This window comes from Podarcis vaucheri (genome assembly GCF_965113315.1).
Source record: "Podarcis vaucheri genome assembly, chromosome: Z".
NCBI lineage: Eukaryota > Metazoa > Chordata > Lepidosauria > Squamata > Lacertidae > Podarcis > Podarcis vaucheri.
Window position 1 is genome coordinate 19143274 of NC_138758.1, and position 18616 is coordinate 19161889.

At 46.5% G+C, this 18616-nt stretch overlaps 2 protein-coding genes across 8 annotated transcripts in view; one reads left to right on the plus strand and one right to left on the minus strand.

Moving 5' to 3' along the window:
- ZDHHC9 (zDHHC palmitoyltransferase 9) overlaps positions 1-2356 on the plus strand; it is a 21398-nt gene extending 19042 nt beyond the window's left edge. For all 6 annotated transcript variants that reach the window (XM_082207593.1, XM_082207589.1, XM_082207588.1 and 3 more), the window contains one exon: positions 152-2356. In XM_082207593.1, coding sequence (XP_082063719.1) covers positions 152-253 — 102 coding nt within the window. In that variant the 3' untranslated portion in view covers positions 254-2356. The remainder of the gene's footprint in view (positions 1-151) is intronic.
- The window catches only part of SASH3 (SAM and SH3 domain containing 3), an 18335-nt gene extending 2412 nt beyond the window's left edge, over positions 1-15923 (minus strand). Inside the window, exons 1-8 of one of the 2 annotated variants that reach the window (XM_082207595.1) lie at positions 15724-15923; positions 11784-11879; positions 10172-10324; positions 8508-8619; positions 7853-8019; positions 5635-5841; positions 4471-4621; positions 4004-4182 (exon numbers count right to left, since the gene is read on the minus strand). In XM_082207595.1, the coding sequence (XP_082063721.1) occupies positions 4010-4182; positions 4471-4621; positions 5635-5841; positions 7853-8019; positions 8508-8619; positions 10172-10324; positions 11784-11879; positions 15724-15780 (1116 nt within the window). In that variant the 5' untranslated portion in view covers positions 15781-15923 and the 3' untranslated portion in view covers positions 4004-4009. Of the gene's footprint in view, positions 1-2901; positions 4183-4470; positions 4622-5634; positions 5842-7852; positions 8020-8507; positions 8620-10171; positions 10325-11783; positions 11880-15723 lie in introns of those variants that run through there. The other variant, XM_082207594.1, reaches the window with a different exon arrangement.
- Positions 15924-18616: the final 2693 nt, after the last annotated feature.

An 18616-nucleotide genomic window follows, 5' to 3' on the forward strand; every position in this document is an offset into this window, starting at 1 on the left:
GGTGTGTGTGGGTGTGATTTCTGCTATGCAGTCCTAAAAGAAACCTCCAGGAATTGCCAGTTTTCCTTCTGAAATAGATTTTTTTTTTAATACTCTGCTGTGACTCACCCTTCATTCTCTTCTCCCTCTTTTTTTCCTTTCTCCTCTCCAGCTCCCTGTGCCAACAGGCAAGGTGCCACAGGAAACAGCGCAGCCCCCTTCTGCAGCAGAACCATCTGTTCCATCCCTGGATCACGAGCAGACAACGCACTAGCCTTCAAAGTGGACATGAACGCTGTTTTTGTTTGGCATACTCCTTGTGGAGAGGACCAGGGCAGGAAACAGCTTGGCAGGACAGTGGCCTTGCTGTTCCCTTTGGCTGTTTGTTCACCAGTGGTTGTGACCTGTGTCTACAAACTGATGAGTGCCAGCACTCCCCTTTCTAATGGATGCTGAGCACCCACTATGCTGCTGAGGGACCCTTCCCCCCTCAAAAGGCAATTGCTGCTGCCTAGGGCAGGCCCACTTCCCCTGTCTTTGGTCTCTTAACACTACTAAGTGAGTGCCTCTCTAGCCTGACATCGCTGAAGCGTGGAGCCAGCTGGGAAGAAGATGGAGCTGGTGGCACTTTTCTGTACTGTCTTTCTACCTGTGGTTGCAGTATTTTATGTTGGCTGAACTCAGCAGCCAGCAGAGCCAAGTTGATAATGGGAACATAAGACAACCAGGTTTCTACATAGCGCTCCTTCCCAAATGTTTCCTGCCGGACCGTGCCATATGGTACCTCTGAACCCCAAGTGGTCCTAAATCATCAAACAACCAGCCAAGGGAGCTCTAGCTTGTCCTTGCCCCCCAACTCCCTCTATTTGTCTAGATATTGAAACTCTGGTACGTTTTTCTCTTTCCTCTTTTATCCCAGTTAGTATGTCTTCCTGGTCTTCTCTCAGTCCCTCTTCCCAACCATTCCAGTCTTCTGAGGTAGCATTGGTAAAAGCTGGCCCCTCCATTCTGCTGAGCTGCTCAGTCAGGGCTACTGAAGGGGCAGGGTGGACCACAAGGTGGTAAAGTGACTTGGGAGCAAAAGAGCCGGTGGCATTTGCTCGGAAAGGATACTACTATACAGGCATAGGAGGTATGCCCTTTTTCCATTACTTCCTTGTGGCCCATAAACCACCTGGTGCTCTTCAGCTCAGTTGATGCAGTGTTGAGTGATGCTCTTTGTATTATCTGGCTAAATGGTAATTGCTCTGTCCAGACCTTCTTGTGCCTCCCAATCCCTCCTTGTTTATAAGTGGAGGGGAGTTGCCAAAAAAGGGCTCTGAATGAGTGGTAGTATGTTTGGGGTGGGTGGGTGGAGTTAGCCTTCAGTGCCATTTCAAGCAAGACTCATACAGCTTAACTGCACATCATCAGGATTCTTCACCATAGGATAATTTTTTGGCTGCTGGTCAGACTGTTGGTAGGAACATGCTTCTTTTTTAAAACTCTCCCTCCGCATAAGAAGCCAATTACATTGGGGAGAAGACTAGCTGGAACCCTCACTCCCTGAAAAACTAGCTTTCTTCCTGCATCATGCAATTCTAATGTAGGTCAGCTGTCACTGAGTAGACCATATCCAAAGTGCAATGAACAGCACCTCTGAGGTGGGAACAGAGCATTGCTTAGCCTATTCCTAATATTTAGCTAACTGTTCAGGTCAGGGCAGCAGAGAAGCTTATCTTCCCCTCACCTCTCCCTGATGGTTTGCAGCTGTTAGAGGTTATATCTCAGTGTATCCCCACTTGGCTTAGGACAGTCACATCACCAGTTCTTCCCACTGTGTTTCCAAGTAGTGAAGCACTCTGGCCAAGTTTGTGCTCTCTTCATCTGCAGGGGTAGAATCAGTGTGTTACCAGATAAGGTTACCAGATGTCCCTGTTTCCCGAGGACAGTCCCTGGATTTACAAATCAGTCCCCATACAAAATCCATTGATGTTGAAAAGTGTCCCCGGATTCATTGAAAAAAATCTGGTAACCTTAGTTTAGCAAGTCCCCTGCAGTGACTGAGAGAAAGGTGGTTCCTCTTCTAACATGGTGGTGTGGTCCATGTAGCTTCCTTATTTCCCCCACTGGGCATGGTGGGAGCCAGGAATAGGCAGATGCACCTCCAACAACCATTGCTTGATGCCTTGCCAATGCTGCCCTCCTTCCTTGAGGCAAAGGTAGAGGCTACTCCCGTATTTCCCCAATTACTGACCAAATCTCAAGTGTTGCAACCATATTGTTTGGATTATATTTTCTAATGTACTGTGTCAAATTGCTCCAGGGAGCAGGATGGTCCTGGCTGCCTTGAAGCTTTGGTGTGCTCCTCTGATCTCAATGAAGGTATTGGAATTTATCTGGTGTGTTATGTGTGTTGCCTTGGCACTAGTTTGTCTCCACTGCTAGTCTCCATTATTGGTGTTAGGCTTGTAGGTAGCCTGGTCCCCCTGCCTCTGTTTATGGTGCAGCATTTACTTTAAACTGAATCTTCCGTAGTAAAACAAGAGGCAGCCTGCCTTGTGAAGCAGTACTTTGCCAGGACACCACCCTTTTGATACAAACAGAGAAGCCACACTGAACCAGTGGCCATAACTCTTGTCAAAGTGGGAGAACCAGATGTGGTATACTTGACTTCTCTTCCTGCCAGTCATTATCATGGAAGCTTGCTTGGAGGACTGCCTTCAAGTTTTCATAAGACGTGGCTTCTGTGTAGGCTGGCGTAGGGCAATTGAATGAGGGGCTGATGGAAACAAACAGGATGAACTGGCTGTCACAGTTGTGTGAGAGGGGTCAGTATGCCTCACTCCACAACAGAGTGGAAGGTTTCTTTTTTCTGCTGCTTGGGTAGAGGGTGGTGGTTTTAAACTCACTTTTCCAAAAGGTACTGTACCAGACCTGTGCTTTGGGATGTAAATGTGCTTTATTGGGATCCTGTACAAAGAGGCTAAATCTGACCCAAAGAAACCCTGGTTCAATTTGCCAAACACAGCTCAACATCCCCAGCCAGTAAAGTGCAGACCTCCTAATCCAAATGGTGCTGCTTCTCAGAGGCAGCTCAGCCAGCCTGGGAATTATACCTACCTGATGTTGACCAGATACACAGGAAGCTTCCTTATATTTAGCCAGACCAATGGTCCATTGAGCTTTAGTCCACACTGCCAGCAGCATCCCAAGAGTTTCAGACGGGAAGCATCCCGTGGCCCTACCTGGCTATGCCATGAATCAAACCTGGGACTGTCTTTGTGAAAAACATGCATTCTGCCACTGAGTTATGGCCCTTCCCTGCTTTCTTTCTCTCGATGCAGTACCACACGTCATTTTAAACAAGATAATTATGGGTATATTCAAAGCGGAAAAAAGTAGCAAATTGTCCATCTTCATTTCCTCCCCACATTAGAGCAAGCCACCCTGCTTTTTAGGTCGTCGTTCCTCCTGGGGAGCCTTTTTCCACTCCACAACACAAAGAAGGGGAAAGCAGTGGCTACGTTCAGAGCATTAATCTCTGCATCTGCTGCTCTTCTTCAGGGATACAGACCACAGTTATTTAGTTCTACCTCCAGCCTTCAGTCATGACCCCTATTGTGTCGGTTCTGTATTTTGAGTAAGGGGGGTGGGGTGTCCTTTGAGCCAGAAGGTACTGAGTCTATGGGGAGAACAGTAACTATCCTCAGCTCAGCAGCATGTTCAATAGTTCTCAGTACCTGTGGGTAGAGGGACAGCTTGAGCCAACTGCATGCAAGAAGGCTAAACAACAAGCCTTTCTAAATGCAAAAACCTGTTCTTAAAATTTCTAGCCTGGGGAAAGGCAGAGTTTCTGGGACCTGACAGATTTATTGATTTATCCAGCCAATACTCCGGGAGTAGTAAGGCTGCAGCAATGCTCTTGCTCTTTCTGAAGAGGGAGCTTTTGATTTTGCAGCTGTATCTTCTGTCTTGGAGGCAGGCGCATTTTGGATGACTGCTTACATTTGCCAAACCAACCCCCAGGATGAAGAAGAAAAACCTTTTCTCAGCGTGAGCCAGCCAGAGAGAGATTTTGCAGCTCTTCCCTCAGTTTAGAGTCTTCTCGCCCGCTGTCCAGTGTCTCTGTCCCTTCAAAGCAGCCAGAATCACGGGGAATGTCTCCCTTTGGCTCTCCAGGGCCCCCCAAGCTTCCTTCTTCATCTTCAGCCTCACTGCTTGCTGGGGAGAGAGAAAGCAACTATTGTTACTGGAAAGCCCACCTGTAGGGAAATGGGAAGCTGTTGGACATGAGGCCAGATTGTTTGGCCAGTGTTGTCTACCCTTGAATGCAGTAGCCTCCCATGATTTCAAGTAGAATGGGGTATCTTCTATTGTCTGCTACTTGACCCTTTTAACTGGAGATGGTAAGCTTTGAATCTAGGACCTTCTGCAGGCAAAGCAGAAGGTCTGCTAAAGAGTCTGTGAATGGGAAGGGAAAGAAACAAGCTTTTTAATAAAAGCACTTACTGTCATAATCAAGCAGGAGGTCCGCTGCTGTTAGCAGCTTGGCACGGTGTTGTGGGTCAGTTATATTCAGTTCATTCAGGTGGGTCTCTTGCAGCTCTTTGAAGTCCTCCAAGGTCTGGTAGCCATTCAGTAGCAATGTAGAGGCATACTCCTGATGAATGGGAAAGAGCATCAATGTGCTGGCTATGAGCAGCTAGCCAGGTTCAGTGACTGGGGGACTTCATGTGTAGACTCTGGTAGACTTACCTGACATTGACCACAGCAGCATTCTGATCAGTGCTAGGCTGCAGTTGCTTCCATTTAAATTTCCCACAATGCCCCAGAAGTCCTGAGCATTGTGGGAAATTTATTGGTGGCTACCAGACCCAATCACCCAGTGCTAAGAAAGCAAATTGTTTCTTCAAGTGGAGTCCAAAGCAAGGATCTAGCCCCTGCCCCCAACAACTGCCCTAGGGTCCTACATGCTGATAAAAGAAGAAGTAAGTCTCAATGTAAACCCCCAAAGGGAGAAACAAGAGCAGAGGCAATAACAGTTCTGACAGAGGCCTCTGTGCAACAACATAAATACGGTAAGTGTTTTTATAGAGAGAGGGAGGATTTAAAAAGTGGGGACTAGCAGCTCAATGGAGCTCAAATGCTAGTTCTTGTGGAATTTTTGCCAATAAGTTTAGATCCTTCATTGCTGCACTTTTGTACTAGCTGCAAGAGCTTTTATGCAGTGGCTATGACAGCTCTATATGGTTGAACTCAGGCTGCTAAAATTCAGGCTGGCCTATTGTTCCTTTATGGGGAATGAATTACGGCTGTATGTACATATGTGGACTATATGCTAGCCTGGGCTAGTTAATCACATTTGTTTCTAGCCTCTCTGTACAGCAAAATGCCAGCAATGAGCTAGAGCTACATGCACCCTCCAAACATTCCTCAAAAACAACTCCACCAAGTCAAACCATTAGCCCATCCAATGTCTATCTAACTATAGTTTGCTAATTAGCAGTAAGGCCCAGAGTTTCAGACAGGTATCGTTTCCGAGCCGTATTTGGAGATTCCAGAGATGGACCCTTAGATGTCCTCCACGCAAAATGTGTGCCCAGTCCCTGAACCACAAACCCAACCCTCTAGTAGCCTTGCTGTTTTGCTCTACTGGTAGGGCAACATCCTCACCTCAAGATTCATGCGTTCCAGCAGTTCGTGCAAGGTTTTGGGTTTGGGCCTCTTGCTCCTGCTTCGCGAACTGCTTTTTGCAACTGGCGCAGGGTCTTCTGGGATGATGTCCACATAGATGAACTTGAAGGAGCCCACTTTGTTGTTCAAAAGACCAGTCCAGGTACCTGCAGGTGCCTTTGCAATGATGTGGATGACATCTCCTTTCTATGCCAAATGCAAAATCATCACATCTTTTAGTTGATCTTACAGCACCACACAGCATGACTATTCAGTCCTACAGGAACACAGGTGCTGGTATCAGCCTGGTATCTCTCTACTTCCTCCCCACCCCACCCCCGAACTGAGGATGTGGGGTTTCTGTGACCTTCAGGTATGGTTCAGTCAAGCTACTGCCTTCCTTTTTTTTTATAATATTTTTATTGCATTTTTTCAGATAGAAATAAACAGCACAGAAGAAATCAACAAGAAAAGAGAAGATAGAAAAAAAAGAAAAGAACAGACCATTTCCAAATCTTTTTTCAATCCACCAACGGACTTCCCCACATCTCCCGCACAGTGCATTCTCAACAATAAATTTGACAGCAAATTATAACCTTATTTCGTGTGTTTCTTTTGTAACTTCAAATACATTTTAAGTTTAAATTACTTATTATCCAAATTACTCATCCTTTTTTTTAAAAAAAAAAACCTTTAAACCTTGGTTCTTTCATAATTATTATCTAATTTCATATATATTCCACTCTCGTTGCTGGGGCTAACCTTCCGGATCGTGCAAATTCCTATAGTTCATATAACTTATAAAATTTTTGCAAATAATCATTAAATTTTTTCCAGTCCTCCTCCATTGCTTCTTCTCCCAGATCTCGAATCCTGACAGTCATCTCGGCCAATTCCATGTAGTCCATCAATTGCGTTTGCCACTCTTCCAGTGTGGGCAAATCTTGAGTCTTCCAATGTTTAGCGATAAGAATTCTTGCTGCAGTGGTTGCATACATAAAAAATGTTCTATCCTTCTTTAACACTTTTTGGCCCACAATGCCCAAGAGGAAGGCCTCCGGTTTCTTGGGAAAGGTGTACTTAAACACCTTTTTTAACTCATTATAGATCATTTCCCAGAAGGCCTTCACTCTTGGACAAGTCCACCAAAGGTGAAAGAATGTCCCTTCAGCCTCCTTACACTTCCAACATTTATTATCAGACAGATGGTATATCTTTGCAAGCTTGACTGGTGTCATGTACCACCTATATATCATTTTCATAATATTTTCTTTCAAGGCATTACATGCCGTAAATTTAATACCAGTGGTACATAACTTTTCCCAGTCATCAGACATAATGTTGTACCCAATGTCTTGAGCCCACTTTATCATGGCTGACTTAACTGTCTCATCCTGAGTGTTCCATTTAAGCAGCAAGTTATACATTCTCGATAAAACCTTGGTCTTTGGTTCTAACAACTCTGTCTCAAGTTTCGATTTTTCCACCTGGAAACCTGTTTTTTTGTCCAGCTTAACCACCTCATTAATTTGGGCATAGTGAAACCAATCTTGCACCTCAAGCTACTGCCTTCCAAGAGAGGAGCTATCAGCCTAGATCTGTCTTGTTTGAGATACCTAACCTCTGAAAACTAGTCCCACTCTTCATGTTGCTGTGGTGTTGCCAGCTGTACACAAGTAATGACCACACATCTATTGCTGCACCCACTTTTTGCTTCTGGCCTTGCTCACCCCTGGTGTGCTGATCTTGGGAAGTTGCCTAAGGGAATGAGGCCCTTTGGCTGAAAAAAAAGAGAGGCTTCTCACCTGCTATTATACTGAGTGAAGGGAAGACAGCCAGAACCAACACTTGAGAAGTGACAAAGGTTTTTTTTAATTTAATTTATCCCTCTCAGTTGTTGAAGTGCTCCAGTTTGTGGAGTTTGTGGTCCTGCAGGTGTTGCTGGACTATATTGTCCATCTCTGACCACTGGCCATGCTGGCTGCAGTGTTGGGACTTGGGATTCCTACAACAGCTGGAGAGCCAGCTCTTGCTACACAGTCCTAATCCTACAATGGGTCACCATTTTTCAGGATGATGCCACATTGGCCTGATCAATAACATGGCATGAAATAGTTCCTTTGTAGGCTGATGACAAAAGAGATCTCTCTGCTAGAACAAGTCTGCCTTTGCAGACTTGCAAGGGAAGATAAATGCCAAGTTTTGCATTGTTGCTTACCTGAAGTTTCAGAGAATCTTTATCATACGGGCTGGGGAGGAAGTCAGTGTGAACTTTGGCTTTTCCACAAAAAGGGCCAACATAGGGTATGGGGCTGGCCTCGTCTCCCTTCTTGCTGCTGCTGCTGCAGCTGCTTCCCATCAGTCTGGGATTGGACAATTCAGTCCCTGCAGGAGGAGAGGTTCAGATCAGAAGGAAGAAATTGTAGTGGGTGGATTTTGCTGGGGCTTACAGTTTGGACACTGGACCTCTGGTAGGTTCAGTGAAATGGAGACAGAGTGATTGATGGATGTAAACTGCCTCCTCCCCTTTCAGCAGGGGGTGAGCTATTCAGGGTTTAGGAGATCTCGTCAAGCCACATCATTCAGTGTGTGGCAGTGTGTGCTGATATAAAGCTATCCTCCAAGCTTGTGGTCTTTCTCCTGCTTCCTCCAGAAAAAGAAATCCTTGCAAACAGAAAGCTAGTGTGCCAAGGAAAAAAAGCGATGTTCGAACCCTTCTCCATGAAGCCTCGTTTCCTGTATGGAGGAAGCTTGGTGTTGGTGTTGCAGGGTTTTATTTGTACAGACAGGCGTCCTCTTATGAGAGCTTCTGTCTGCAGTCCGAAGTGTTTATATAGCCCAGCCTCAGTGCTAAGCCTCCATGCTGGACTCACCATTTGGTGATTGAGAGCTGCTGGTCTCCTCACTTGATTCTGGAAAGACTGGGCCTTCGTCTTCAGTGGGGCTGCTGATGGGAGATGCAGCAGCCTCGTCTTCAGCCTCCCCCTGCATTAGGGCAATAAGGCACAATGAACACTTTGCTCGGGTCTAGTGTCTAGACCCTGTTTCTTGCAGCATCCTGCTCGGTTCTGTTCTTCCCCCAACTACCAAAAGTCTTTCCCAGCTGGGCAACCCTTTAAATGAACTTAAAACATGTGCTCTGCATGCCCAGTGGTCCACCACTGAGCCACTAGGGCCCATATATTTTGGAATTAATGGTCGTATGTTCCTTCTCTCCCCACTCCCAAACCTTCAGAGGGTATCATGAATTATGTCACTCCCTTCAAAATACGGTATGTAAATCCTACATAAGTGTTCAGATGCCATGCTGCTGAGTTGGGACCTGGATTTCTCCCTTCAAGTCCTAAACATCAAGCTTAGCTGTGGGTGCTTAACATGTCATTAGCAATCATGTATCTGTTCTTACACACCCACACAGGGAAGGGCCAGAGCATCTGCTTTGCATGTGTCCCAAATTGAATCCTTGGCATCTCCTTGTAGAGTTGGGAGAGAACCCTGTCTGAAACTCCATAAAACATTAGCAAGTAGAGACAGTACCAAGCTAGCTGGACCTTAGGTCTGATTTTGTATAAGTCAGCTTCCTATCTGCAGCATTCTGGCCATTTCTTACCCCTGCCGTGTGCTCTTGATAAGGGTTTCCCAAAAATGGGTCTCCAACTGTTTTGGGACTACAACTCCCATCATCCCTAGCTGGCAGGACTAGTGGTCAGAGATGATGGGAATTGTAGTCCAAAAACAGCTGGAGATCCAAGATTGGGAAACCCTGCTCTAGATGAATATCCCCTTGCCCAAGCTGCTATTAAGCTCAGAAGGAAAGTTCTTGCTGGTGTTTTCTTGATGGGCTAACAGAAGCTCATGGATCTCTGCACCTGTTATAAATTTTTAATTTTTTTAAAAAAAACACAAACAAACAGTGATTAATGATGCATTTAAATGTCATGTCTTGTTTGGTGCTTAGGCTTCAGTCTTATCAGGCTCTGGGCAAGTATTCAAAGAGTTATTATTAATAAAGTATTTATAAGCCACTTAGCATCCAAAAAAAATCGCAAAGCAGTGTAGAAAAGGATAAAAGGCACACGGTGCCAACCACTGAAATAAAACCTGTTCAAGCATCACAGTGGCCAAGTAAGAGACAATAAAATGCACAGCCAGCGAGCTACTCCATAAAGGGTTAGGTGAAATGAAAAGTCTTTAGCAGGTGTTGAAAGCATAAGGTTGCTGGCCCCTTGACCCAAGGTGTGCTAGGTGTCAAAGCATCACAGACCTTGGTGGTTTTGTTTCACACAAGACACCAGACCCAGGCCTTGCTGCATGAATTGACATCACCAGGCAGCTGTACAAGGGGCCTATTGCTGATCCCTAGAGCTTCTTCGCTGGCGTTGCTCTTCGTTTCTGTTGCTGCCTATTCACTTTCCCCTCGCAAGCATGAGGGCTGAGAAAAGAACAAGAAAAGAGCAAGCCTCTCCCTTCAGGCAATGACGCAATTTAGGTCCAGTGGGAAAGGAAAGTCGGCTGGTCACACTGCCTCGTTTCTCACCTGCTCTGCGAGAGCTTTGGCGGCTGCTTTGCCGGTCTTCCTGTTCATGGTCCGGGAGATGGCAGCTCTCCATCTCTTACCCAGCTTTGAGGTGCTGCTTCGGCCTGAGTCATCTGGGCTGGGCACAGAGTTTGTATGACTGCCTTCGGGGACCTGTACAGAAGAGGAAAAGTATTGGGAGCAGCTGGCCTGGAGAGGAGGATGCCTCCTTGCTGGGTGTGGGTTGCGGTGAATCAAACCTTCCATGTGCCCCCGGGAACAGATATGAAGAGGCCTGCCTTTTCAGACAGGCTGAGCTATTGTACGGCTGTCTACACACCCTTTTCCCACTGAATATGAGGGGGGGAAGTGCAGTTGCTGAACTGTAGCTTTTGAGATGGGGCAGAGATGGGCAGCACAGCGTTTCGGACAGTGCAGGAACCACGGAAGTGGGGAAATAAGGACCAGGCGACATCCCTTGAAAGGGGCAGAAGCTCTGACATTGTCAATATAAAACAGAAATGGGGAACCCGTGGCCATTTGGATGTTGTTTGGGATGCAGCTCCTGCCATCCTTGACCAATGGCCATGTTGGCTGAGGCTGATGAGAGTCCCAACAGCTCTGGGATGTCACAGGTAGGAGAAGCTAATACGAGCTGCAATACGAGAGGCAAATGTGATGCAGCTGATTCAGGGCTGCAGCAGTGGAAGCCCAAGGCAGATAAGAGCAGGACTGACTGTAGGCAGTGGATGGGAACAGGTATGGTCCCAAGGCACATGAGACCACTCCTTGCTTTGCTGAAACTGGTGGTCAGCACCTGGAAGGTGATTGGTCGGAGCCATATTGTTATGTACTGAGTTGAATAGGATCCAAAATGCAGCAGTCTGATTGGTCCTAGAACAATAGGATCCAAAATGCAGCAGTCTGATTGGTCCTAGAACAATAGGATTCAGAATGCAGCAGTCTGATTGGTCCTAGAACAATGCAGCAGTATGATTGGTCTGCAGGAGCCACCCAATCCAGCTCCAGATGGAAGTGAATCCACAACCTGATTGGCCTACAGGATAATTCCGGAATTAGCCAATCACGTGCAGCCCATTGTGTAAATAATGTATATAAAGCAGATTCATTCCTCCTCACCACTATGAGCTGAATAAAGAGCATGAAATCCACTCTTGACTCAAGAGTATATTTCACATATAGATGTTGCCTGGTAGCACCATACATTTAAAGCACACACATATTGCTTAAACAGTCATGGCTTCCCCCAAAGAATTGTGATTTGTAGCTACAATTCCCAGCACGCAAAGCAAATCACAGTGCATAGATAGAATTTTTTGGAGAAAAGAATGTGACCATTCCATGATGGATAAAAGGTAGGATATTAGGGTAAGAAAATAAACAGATTAATATGTGAATGAGCCTGGGCAGAGTCGGATGCTCTGTGATGAAGGTGATATGGTCAGAGTATTAGAGCCTAGAGTTCGAATCCCCATTCAGCACTGAAGCTCACCTTGGGACAGTCACTGTAGCTCAGGGTTGCTGTGAGGATAAAACTGGGAGAACCACCTTGAGCTCCCTGGAGGAAAAGGTGTCCTACAAATGTTATAGGTAAATAAATGGGGGTACTCACCTCCTCCTCTAGGTTGAATTCCTTCTCACTAGGTAGAGGGGAGCTGGGTTTGGATTTAGGAAAGTCCTTGAAGCTGCTGGATCGCTGCAGGGACAGCTGATAAGGGGAGCAAGAGGGTGCAGCATGTAAATATAGGAAAAAGCAGGGAGCATACATCGGAAAACGGGTGGAGGGGAATGTGAAGGCTCAGCCTCCTAGTCCTCATGTTGTAACCAATTCTGCAACCAAATCCAAGCTGGTGTAACTGGAGAAAATACAGATTCTTCCTGTTAACCCAGCCTCTCATTTCCTCATTCCTCTCTTGCGTCCACTGTGCAGTATTTTTAGATTTGAAAGCTCCGCGGGGCAGAGATCTGGCCTCTTATGAAGTGCCACGCGCACGGATGGTGGCACCCACGTCAGACTAGCTGGGACTGATGGGAGTTGTAGTCCAAAATAGCTGGAGCAGGTACTAACTTAGCGATGGCTATACCTTAAACAACAACAACCTCTCCCACATCAAGCTCTGTTATTAATATGTTGGCTGGGGAAGCGGGGGGGGGAGTAAATGGGGAACTGTGGGAAGGCGTGGCTCGGGAAGGAAGCAGGCCTTTTTAAGGAAGCATGAACTGTTGTTACGAGGGAAGTACTGTAGAAAGCTGCACGTCTACGCTCCTCGCTAGCTCACGATCTGACTGTACATTTTGGTAAGAGGAAAGAGCAAGTCGCTCCTGTCCTGCTCTCTCTCCAATTAGCATCACTTGGAGTCCCCCGTCCTCCCATCTCGCAATATACAGTGGTACCTCGGGTTACAGACGCTTCAGGTTACAGACTCCGCTAACCCAGAAATAGTACCTCGGGTTAAGAACTTTGCTTCAGGATGTGAACAGAAATCGTGTGGTAGCGGTGCGGCGGTAGCAGGAGGCCCCATTAGCTAAAGTGTTAAGAACAGTTTCAGGTTAAGCACGGATCTCCGGAACGAATTAAGTTCTTAACCAGAGTTACCACTGTACATGCATTGCTCTGGATCGTGCACGCCATCAGAGACGGGAAACGGGTGCACGGAAGAAGCATTGGCCTTAAGCCAACCTGGCCGTTCCCGCTTTCACATCTGGCGTGCATCTCTTTTTTTTTCTTTTGTAAGGTCTTTACAAAAATCGCCACTCAGCGAATGAAGCGCGTGGGTTGGCACCACCACCAACAGCAAGCTCTCTCGAGCCTAAGCGCTAGAGCGGCGAAGGTGTGCGGGAGGTGGGGCTTGGCTTACGAACAGAGAAGCTGCCGAAGTCAGAGGACGGCTATTGCGTGCGTGCGTGCGTGTGTTTGTGTGTGTGTCCGCACGCGGTGGCGCATTTGAGGTCCGAAAATGCAAATACTTGCAAAGCAGAGTTCACGCCTCGGTGCATAAGCAAAGCAGGAGGAAGGGGTGGATGTGGGGAGCTGGGAGCTGCTGGTAAGCCTACACCAGATCCACACAATACGAAGCCCACGACTCCGCCCCAATGCAAAAGCTGCTTATCATCGCAGTGCCCCCGCCCCCTGAGAAGGACTATCAGCCGGTCATACCAAAAACACACACAGTCAGTTCTTTTGCGGTAGCCCTCCAGTCACACGTAGGAAGGCTCGCCTCAGCTCTTGTCGGAGTGGCATGCTTGCAGCGCTGTGCAAAACTCGGAACTGATTTGCTCAGAGGGCTCCCCAGGTGGGGCGGCCGCAACGAAACTGTGCAATGACAGCTCTACTCGCGGTCTGTAGTTGAGTTGCAGCTTGAGATCTCACGGGCTGCAGCCCATTTCATCAAATGCATCCGAGAACAGATGCATCTGATGAGGTAGGTTGTTGCCTAGCAAAGCTCTGTCCCCCTGTAAGAAGCCAGAAAGAAGATATTCTAGAGGGGGTGCTGTTCTGTGGGAATTTGAACCATTGTTTGGTTTTGGAAGAGAGAAATGAGGAAGTGAAAAAGGGGGGGGGTGACAGGAGAAGATGGAGAGGTGAAGGGAACAACATCCCCCAAAGAATGAGAGAGGAAGAAACTGGGGCACTAACATTTAATCCACTAATGAGTGAGATAAATGGGAAATAATATGCCCCGAAATCAGGCTGCCGTTTGGAAAATATATAAAAGCTGCAGAGGACAAACACCATCTTCCTTGTTTTAGGTCCAGGAGGAAAGCAGCTTTGAAGACGGTGCAAGCTACGCAACACATGTGAAGAGGCTAAAAATTGGGAGAAAGTCATAGCGCAGCCATAAGGCATTACATTTGCATACAGAGGGTCCCAGGTCCAATCCCTGGCATCTTCAAGTACAACCGGGAAAGATCCCTGCTTAAAAGCCTGGAGAGCTGCTATCTAGCCGGTGTAGACAACACTAAACTAGATGGAGTCAATAGCATGAATGCAGCTTCTTGTTCCTAAAACAAACTTATTGCTTCATAAACATTTGCTTCTAATGTGTGCAAATTTAACTGAGAGGTTAATGACCAATACTGTACTCATATTATAAATTCTTTAACATTTATTTAATAGGCCTAAGAAAGAGCACCCTCTGTCTGCAGAGAACAGAGTGGGCACTGAGCTCTGATCTTTCATGTTTCTATGGCTTGATCATTTCACTCCTCTTTTCTCCTGTGTTTCTGGATGAAGTCTTCCCTCCCCTTTGCCCTGGCATAAGTGCCGCACTGTTTATCAGCTGCTGTTTTCCGTGGTGTGGAAAATGTCCCTGATGGATTTCTGCCCATCATACCACTTAAACTAGAACAAGCTCAGAGTCAGAAAACAAACACACAAACACATCCACATATGCAGTACACAGACACTGCCTAACAAGGATGCCTGTTGAAGGAAACTGCCCCCCCCCCCAAGAAGCAGGGATGGAAGGCTTGGATAGCCACAGTTTACCCACCCCTGCCCATGAAGCAAGCTGGAGGACTCGTATCTAAAAAGCATCTGTCCTAGACAGTTTGGTGCAGGGCTGTCAACTGTCCTGGAGAGCCCCTCTAGGATTGTGGCACTCAATTTCACTGGTGTGACAGCCTCACCCCAAGGAAACATTGCTGCCCAAAGAGACCACTTGAGCAGATTTTGCAGTTGCTGTGAACCTAGCTGGATCCAGCTTTGCCTAACATAGCACAACCACAAAGGGACCTGAGACAGCTTCTACAGCAGCAGGTGCCAAGCAGCATGGGGGAAAGGGGAACACAGAAGCTGCCATATTTTCAGAACCTTGCTACAGCTACCTCAATATTGTCTATTCTGGCTGGCAGTGGCCTTGCAGGGTCTCAGCTAAGAAGCTTTTACCATCCTTACCTGGAGTTGCCAGGGATTGAACCCAAGACCGTCTACATGAAAAGCAGATGCTCTACCACTGAGCTACAGCAACCCTTGTACCAAAGCGTAGCCCCTAAGGCAGGGGTCAGCAAACGTTTTCAGCAGGGGGCCAGTCCACTGTCCCTCAGAGCTTGTGGGGGCCCGGCCAGACTATATTTTTTTGGAGAAAAGAACAAATTCCTATGCCCCACAAATAACCAAGAGATGCATTTTAAATAAAAGCACACATTCTACTTGTGTAAAAACACCAGGCAGGCCCCACAAATAACCCAGAGATGCATTTTAAATAAAAGAACACATTCTACTCATGTAAAAACACGCTGATTCCCGGACCGTCCACGGGCCGGATTTAGAAGGTGATTGGCCCCCCCGTGCCTTAGTTTGCCTACCCATGCCCTAAGGAAATCCACAACCCCTAGCCTCTGGCTGGCAAACTATGCCCCCCCCCCAAGTCTTCTAAAAACAATAGGTACAAAGGACTAGCATGAAATGTAAGGAATTCAGGCCTTGGTGCTCTCCACAGCCTCATCCCATTGGTCAAGTGCTGCTGTTGTGCCCCTACTAGCAATCTGTTGGGCAAGAAGAGGTTCTGGGAAGAGGTGAGGACCTGGTGCTTGCCTCTCCAATCACTCACCTTCCTCTTCTGCACTGGGTCCTTCTCACTGGCATTGGATGGCTTCCGGCGCAACATGGTGCTCTCTCTCCAGAGTACATTAAGTGACAGGCAGAGCGAGAGAGTAAGCCAGAGAGAAGCAGCAGGCGACTACGAGAAGCGACAGAGGCCAGGAAGTAGGCAGGAAATCACTGCATCACATGGGCTCCTTTCCCAGCAACTGGGCCTCAAGCAGCAGAAGTCGGGGGCCCAGCCCCACGCTTGCACATTTGCACAGGAAGGAAGTGGCGACTTACATGCAGAGGCAGACTTCTCCACCCAAGACCAAGTGAGAGGTTGATGCCTGTCTTCTGGAAACGAGAGACTCAAAAGGGTGCCTCTCCCCCTGAAAACGCAATAGTGGGGGCCCTGCTGCGATGGTGTGGGTCTTTGGAGCACAGGGGTTGTTTGGAGATCCAAAGGAAAGGATTATCTACTAACACTTCCATATTTATTTCCATTTTAGCCCACCTTTCCTCTAAGGCAGATGGGGGGAACCTTTGGCTCTCCAGATATTGCTGAATCACAGCTTCCATCAGTTGCAGCACACATGCCCAATGGCCAGGGGTGATGGCAATTGCAGGCCGGCAACATCTGGAGATCCAATGGTCCCCTGCACCACCTGCTGTAAGGAATTTAGCAGGCACTCCACTCCATTTCATCTGCACAATAGCTGTGAGAGGTAGGATAGGCTCAGAGAGAGTGTCTAGCTGAAAGTCACCCAGTCAGCCTCCAAAGTCACATTACATTATGGGCTTTGTAGTTTTCTGAACAGCTTAAACAGGCCACCACAATACAAGTGTGACGTGCTGAAGCCTAGTGAAGTCAACGGGCTTAAGTGCACCTAACTTTGTAAGTTGGAATGAGGCCCTGGTGGTTTCCTGTGCAGGATAGTGACAGATTGCTCACTGCACAAGCACTAAAAGCAGCACAGCACTTCCTGGGTGAATACTGCAGTTGATTTCAGAAAGCCTCTGTATAATTTCAGAGCATGATTTTGCACTGTCAGGATACTACATTTTGACACAAACTCCATTCTGTGCAGGCCCCCTTCCAGACAGACTTCTCAATGTGACTTCATGATGATTTGTGCCCACAATTCTATTAGGGTGGTCATGTGCAACAGCAATGGGTTTAGGGCACTGCAGGTTGCCCCCCCCCCCGGGAGCTGAGCTAAGAGGGCACATCATCATACCTATATTTATGTGGGTACCTACTGAGAAGATCCTGAAAAAAGCAACTGTACCAAAATGAATTATTGTGAGGAGTGGGGGTGAGCCAAATTTTGTCCTCAGTCAGGGCACCATATTACCAAAGTCCACCCCTGTGTGCAATCTCACTTTCGATACTGTTTGTCACCTGAAAAAGTTTTTAGGTGATCAAACCGCTTCATTTCCAGTCAGTATATATCCCGTAACTTAAAACCTATAATTTTTAATGCCACAAATGGGCAATAAGGTGGTAGCATTGAAGATGCATCACAGAGTAAACTAAAGCAGAATAAATACTAGCGCACGAGTGCATGATTATTGTGCCAAGAACATGTTACAGAATACACCCAGAATAAAACAATAGTCTGGTAGCAATATTGGCCAGCATAGTAGGAGCTGCTGAATTTTTCAACTTTCAAATTCAGCAAATGAGAGGTGCTAAAAGGTTGTAACATGACTTGGAAATTCAAAAGATACTTTGGTTGTATTAAAGTAATTTAGTTTTGCTTGGTAAGTGAATTGTTAAATTGCATAGAACTCATTAAAAATGATTGTCAGATATATGCATTTGTTTGTTTGTTTGTTTGCATTACCTGACATTTTCAGAAGGTAAAATTAAAATTGTTTGATTTTCTGAAAGCATCTTGATATGCTTCTTCAACACATGTAGATTTACCAAGCTAAACGTTTAGTCACGAATAAAAGCAGATCTGAATTCCTCACACCCAAAAACATAGGGTTAAAACTCCTCACTGAAGAAATTCACAAAAATTAAGTTTAACTCCCTAAAATGGCATGCCCTATCTGCACAGTAAATACACAACCTGGCCGTATGCGCTTTGGGCATGTGTTTTGTTTGTGCCTGCGTTATGCGCTCTGTGGCGCAGCTGCTACTGGGACCATCTTATTTTCCCTCACAATGAATCTCTCCCACAGAAGATGAGTATGACCTTGGTGATTTGAAGCAGCAAGCTCAAGCAATAAAAATGGAATCCAACAAAGTGGATGAATAATAGTCCCAGGCTGAAAGCAAAAGAGGGATGTCTTTTAGAAAGGGGGGGTGGGGGAGAAGAAATAAAAGAGAGGGAGAAATTAATTACATTCCAGCCCTGCCAAGGAGATGGTAGGCACACAGAACATACAAAATGTTATGGGGCTGCGTGACATTTGCAATCCGGCTTCGTGCGATGTCAAGAATGAAGGACGCACGCTGCTCACGTCAAGAAATACTGGAATAATTTGTACTTTATTTTAAAAATAGTAAAGGGTTTCTTGTCCATGCAAGTCATAACACGTGACGTTGACATTTTGGCTTTTTCGAACACTTGACATTTATTATGGAACTTTGTGTTTTGTTCATTTGCTTTTTATAGGACACCTGCATGATACCATGATCAAAATATGCTCCTCTCTTGTTTTGGTCCATTCGCCCTCCTCCCATCTCAGAAAATCAGACTTTTAAAGCATAATTGAACTTCTGTGCATTTCCCCCAAGGGTAGATGGTCTATTGCACAGCCATTTTGTCTGGTTATGGCCCTGTATGGGTTGCTCTAAAAGTTTCCTTCTCTATGGTCCATCTCTCTTCTCTCTCCCTGCCCCCACCCCCAAATTGCAGCAGGGCAGAGATCATGATCGTAAGTGCAGTAAGAGGGAAGAAAATATA